We start from the raw sequence: 5,000 nt of genomic DNA, 5'->3' as shown, positions 1-5,000 counted from the left end.
CGTCAAAGATCAAACTCCACTCGTAATTTATCTGTTTTATAGTATAGTAGTAGGGGGGCTGTGTGTGTGTGTGTGTGTGTGTGTGTGTGTGTGTGTGTGTGTGTGTGTGTGGTGTGTGTGTGTGTGTGTGTGTGTGTGTGTGTGTGTGTGTGTGTGTGTGTGTGTGTGTGTGTGTGTGTGTGTGTGTGTGTGAGAGAGAGACAGTACAATAGTACAATAGTGTTTCACAGGGCCTTGCAGATAGAGGGCCGTATAGATGGAAATAAATTAATCATGTCGTCAAGTGCAGCTGCACTTGTTTCAACCCTGAACCGACCATTAAACAACATGGCTGCGTTGCAGGACGACAACAATACAGCAGATCTGCTACAAACCCACCAGACCAAGAGCAGCTCTGACTCTCCTTTTCCCATCGCTCTGTCCTTTTCAAGCACAATACTACCTCTGACTGCCTAATGAATATTCACCACGTCCTAAATTATGTGTTTTATGGAGGCCGTGGACTCATAAAAGAGATGCCGAGAGAGATGAGAGAGAGAGAGAGAGAGAGGAGAGAGAGAGAGAGAGAGAGTGAGAGAGAGAGAGAGAGAGAGAGAGAGAGGTAGTAAAAGTAGACAGACATAGTTCAGCTACCGGCTACCGCCGCCGCGCAACGAGAGCCAACAGTTTAAAGACCGTTTAACGTTAATTAACACCTGGATCTAATAAATACACAACCCACCTCTACACTGTTATTATAGAACACACACACACACACACACACACACACACACACACACACACACACACACACACACACACACACACACACACACACACACACACACACACACACACAGACAGACAGACAGACAGACAGACAGACAGACAGACAGACAGACAGACAGACAGACAGACAGACAGACAGACAGACAGACAGACAGACAGAGACTTCACACACACACACACACACACACACACACACACACACACACACACACACACACACACACACACACACACACACACACACACACACACACACACACACACACACACAGTGTAGTATAGTCTCACCTGAACTCCTCATCCAGGGGTAAATCCTCAGACTCTCCTCCAGCGGTAGTTGCTGCTGTTTGTCGGGCTCTGAGTGTCTGGAGGCTCCGGCGAACAGCGGAGGCAGAGCGGGGTGATGGTGGTAGGAGGCTCCGTGGAACGAGGCTCCGTGCAGCCCGTACGGAGCCACCGCCCCGGCCGGCCCCGGGTAAACAAGTCCCGCGGGGCTGACGCACCGCGCACCGCCGCCCCCTCCTCCGTACTGTCCCGACAGAGGAGCACCGGACGAGGTGGAGGAGGACGACGGAGGAGGAGAGGGCGAGGAGGAGCAGGGAGAAGAGAGGAACGACGACAGCCCGACAGCGGAGGAGGAGGCTCTTCCAGGAGCAGACAGCAGCGGAGCTGGAGGAGGAGGAGGCGCGGAGGCAGCTGCCGGAGGAGCCATCGAGGCGAGGCGCTGGAAGCGGCGAGCAGCGCGCAGGACGAGGCGGAGGAGGAGGACGTGTCCCGGTCCGGGAATAAGCCGCTCTGGAACGTCGCCGCCGCCGCCGCAGTTTGTTGGTATTGGAAAACAGCGCGTTGGCGAAGTACAGAGAACTCATAATTCGGGCGCAGGTTTGATTTAAAGGCCCGGGTGGTTTTACTGTCGACTTTTTACGAGGTACTGTGAATTATTGGCGACGGTATTACAGTGTAGATTTACGCCAAAAAAAAATCAACCCCCCCCCCCCCTCCTCCCTCCCCTGCCTTCCTCCGTCGTCTCCCCCCTCCCCTCTCCGTCTTCTCCTCCTCGGGGTCCACGTGACAGGAGGGTCCATGTGATGTCAGGAGGTCCAATAGCCGTCGGGGGGCTTCCCGGCCGGCCCGCCCCGGACCCAGCGGCCTGCAGGACGGACACTCAACAACCCAGTGACCGGCGGCCCGCCGGGCCTCCGTTCACCCTACTGGATGAATATGAATCATAATAATATCATCCACATGTATTGTTACTACAGAACACATTTAAACCTTAAATATCCCCTCTGTAGCGAATAGTCTTTGTTGGCTTTGAGTTATAGATTCCTCTGTGTCTTAAAGGCAGTGGTGTGGGAAAAGTACTCAGATATTTTAGTAGAAGTACAATACCACACTATAAAAAATACTCTGTAAAAGGCCTGTGTTCAAAATGTGCTTGAGTAAAAGTACAAAAGTATTGACATCAAGATATACTTAAAGTACCAAAAGTAAAAGTACTAAAATGTTTGAAAATAGCAGCTCTACAAGCTCACAATGTGTTGCATCCCGTGACCGTTTGTGAGCTTGCAGATCAGCTATTTTCAAATAGCCTATAAAATGGGGCTAAAGTGGTTAATATATGTTTTATAATGTAATAATTTATATCTGCAAAGTAACTAGTAACTAAAGTTTTCAAATAATTGTAGTGGAGTAAAAGTACAATATTTGCCTCTGAGATGCTGTGGAGTAGAAGTAAAAGTATACTGAAAACTGGAAATACTCCACTAAAGTAAAAGTACCTGAAAATTGTACTTAAATACATGCAGTACTTGAGTACATTACACCACTGCTTAAAGGGTTTAGATACAGAGGATATCTTGCACAGATGTTATGTTTATGGTGCTGCTGTTATAATAAACATTGTGTGCATATGGTATGGCTTATATGCACATGTATATATACTGTTTTAATCTCCTTTAGTGTTACTTTGATGTTACTATAAAGATTCTTCTTATTGTTTTATCCTGTTTTTTTTATTATTGTTATCATGTTACTGCATGTTTCAGTATGTTGTAGACCTCACACACTGTTTGTACCTGGAAGCATGTTTAGTGACAGATAAACCTTTAGCATTATCACTCTATAAGTGAAGCAGAACTATAAAAGCTGACCTTTTATGGTTCCGCTTTTAAAAAGCCTGTTACCATTCCCACCAAAAGTAAATAAGTACATTTACTCATGTACTGTACTTAAGTACAATTTTGAGGGTACTTTTGCTTTACTGGAGTATTTCAAGCTTTCAGTACTTTTACTTCTACTCCACTACATCTCAGAGGCAAATATTGTACTTTTACTCCACTACAATTATTTGAAAACTAGTTACTAGTTTACTTTGTAAATTTTTATTGTTATTACAAAACATACATTAACCACTTCAGCCCTATTTTATACCTAGCTAATTTGATCTACAAAGCTCACAACTGTTATTATGTAATAGAATTACAAATGAGTAATAAGGTCCATGTGTTTATATTATACCTCTCTCAGAATTACAAAAGGATACATTAACGCCTGACTGTGTTCCTGTGGAGTCATGCTGACATCAAAGTTTAGATTCAGGAATAAAAAAACAGCCTACACCGCGTGTTTTGTTTTGTGCGGGCCACGCACGCACGCACGCACGCACGCAGCCAGCCAAGCCAAGCCATCCAGCCTTAAGGACTGGAGAGGAGCTAAAGTTCAAAGTGATATTTCTCCTCTGGCTTTAATTATTCAGACAGCTCTGCTCGGCTCTGTCCGGTCCGGTGTGTAAAACCATGTTCGACAGAACAGCGGCGTGACACAGATCAATAACCAATAAGGCACAAAGTTGTCGAGTAATCACACACGGTGCGTGTTTGTTGAGTGGCTGGCAGAAGAAGAGAGAGAGAGATGAGAGAGAGAGAGAGAGAAAAGGCTGAGTTTTACAAATGGACGCTTCACCGCTGTCTGGGAATGAAGGGAGGGGGGGGGTTGTACCATACACGCACGCGCGTGAACATGCGGGGAACGAAGCATTTGATTGTGATATTGATCTTACGTCGCTTTGCCAATAGTGTGTGTCATCCATAAAGACAGTCCAGACCGGAGGCAGAGATGCTGTTTTGGATTCTTTTATTGCGAACGCGGGGAGGGAGGCGCGGCGAAGCCGCGCCTCCGACCAAGTGGAGCTTACTATGTAACCCTGCTTGGGTTGTGTCTCTGTGTCTCTGTGTCTCTGTGTGCACTGTGTCTCTGTGTGCACTGTGTCTCTGTGTGCACTGTGTCTCTGTCTGTGTCTCTGTGTCTCTGTGTGCACTGCCTGTGTGCAGCTCCTCTGAGATAAGTAAATGTCCAATTTAGACGTACCATACATCAAATGAAAGGTCTTTGAAAACTGAACACACCCTGTCAAGGTTGCGTTTAAGCCCCGCCCTTCCCCCGGAAGCCCACCGCCCCGGAGAAGGCTCCTAAACAACTCCCCATTGAAACCCCATGTTAAATGAAAAGTGCCCGAATCGCTCCCAAACTTTTTCTACCCCCCCTAAGTGGGGTCTACGAACAAATACATCGGGCTCGGATTTTGGCTCCGCCCCCCGGAAGTGGGTGAAACAGGCACTTCAAACACTTTGTTGAATTGTTCAAAAACATTCCAAGTTTTTTTTGGGGAATTTGTATTTTTCTAAGATGCTCATTTTAACGCAGATTTAAAAAAAAAAAAAAAAAAAAAAAATATTGGTTACTTTTTTTTAAATATTTTTTTTCATTCTTTTTTTTCTTTTTTGCGTTTCGCGCGTCTTACTTGTGGAATATAGAGGAGACACAGAGACCACACATGGAGACACGTGTGTGTGTGTGTGTGTGTGTGTGTGTGTGTGTGTGTGTGTGTGTGTGTGTGTGTGTGTGTGTGTGTGTGTGTGTGTGTGTGTGTGTGTGTGTGTGTGTGCGCGCGCGCGTGGCTGTTAGAGTGAATGGACAGACAGACAAATTCCGTGTCCCATGTCATGCGTGCAGAACATGACATGCACGCTCGTGGGGGCTCCAGTCCAGACGCACACACACACCACACACACACACACACACACACACACACACACACACACACACACACACACACACACACACACACACACACACACACACAACACACACACACACACACACACACACACATGTATTTGTTTGTTTTGATGTTGGTGTGACATCGAGTCCTCTTATTATTATTATAATAC

General features: G+C 46.4%; 1 protein-coding gene across 1 annotated transcript in view; it reads right to left on the bottom strand.

Moving 5' to 3' along the window:
• The window catches only part of LOC308098977 (uncharacterized protein), a 10,662-nt gene extending 8,961 nt beyond the window's left edge, over positions 1–1,701 (bottom strand). Inside the window, exon 1 of the mRNA XM_080447467.1 lies at positions 1,057–1,701. Within this exon, the coding sequence (XP_080303593.1) occupies positions 1,057–1,480 (424 nt within the window). The 5' untranslated portion in view covers positions 1,481–1,701. The remainder of the gene's footprint in view (positions 1–1,056) is intronic.
• Positions 1,702–5,000: the final 3,299 nt, after the last annotated feature.

This window comes from Gymnoscopelus braueri (assembly GCF_963280865.1).
Source record: "Gymnoscopelus braueri genome assembly, chromosome: 13".
Lineage (NCBI taxonomy): Eukaryota > Metazoa > Chordata > Actinopteri > Myctophiformes > Myctophidae > Gymnoscopelus > Gymnoscopelus braueri.
Note: the sequence above shows the minus strand (reverse complement) of the source record. Positions and strands in the feature narration are given on the sequence as shown.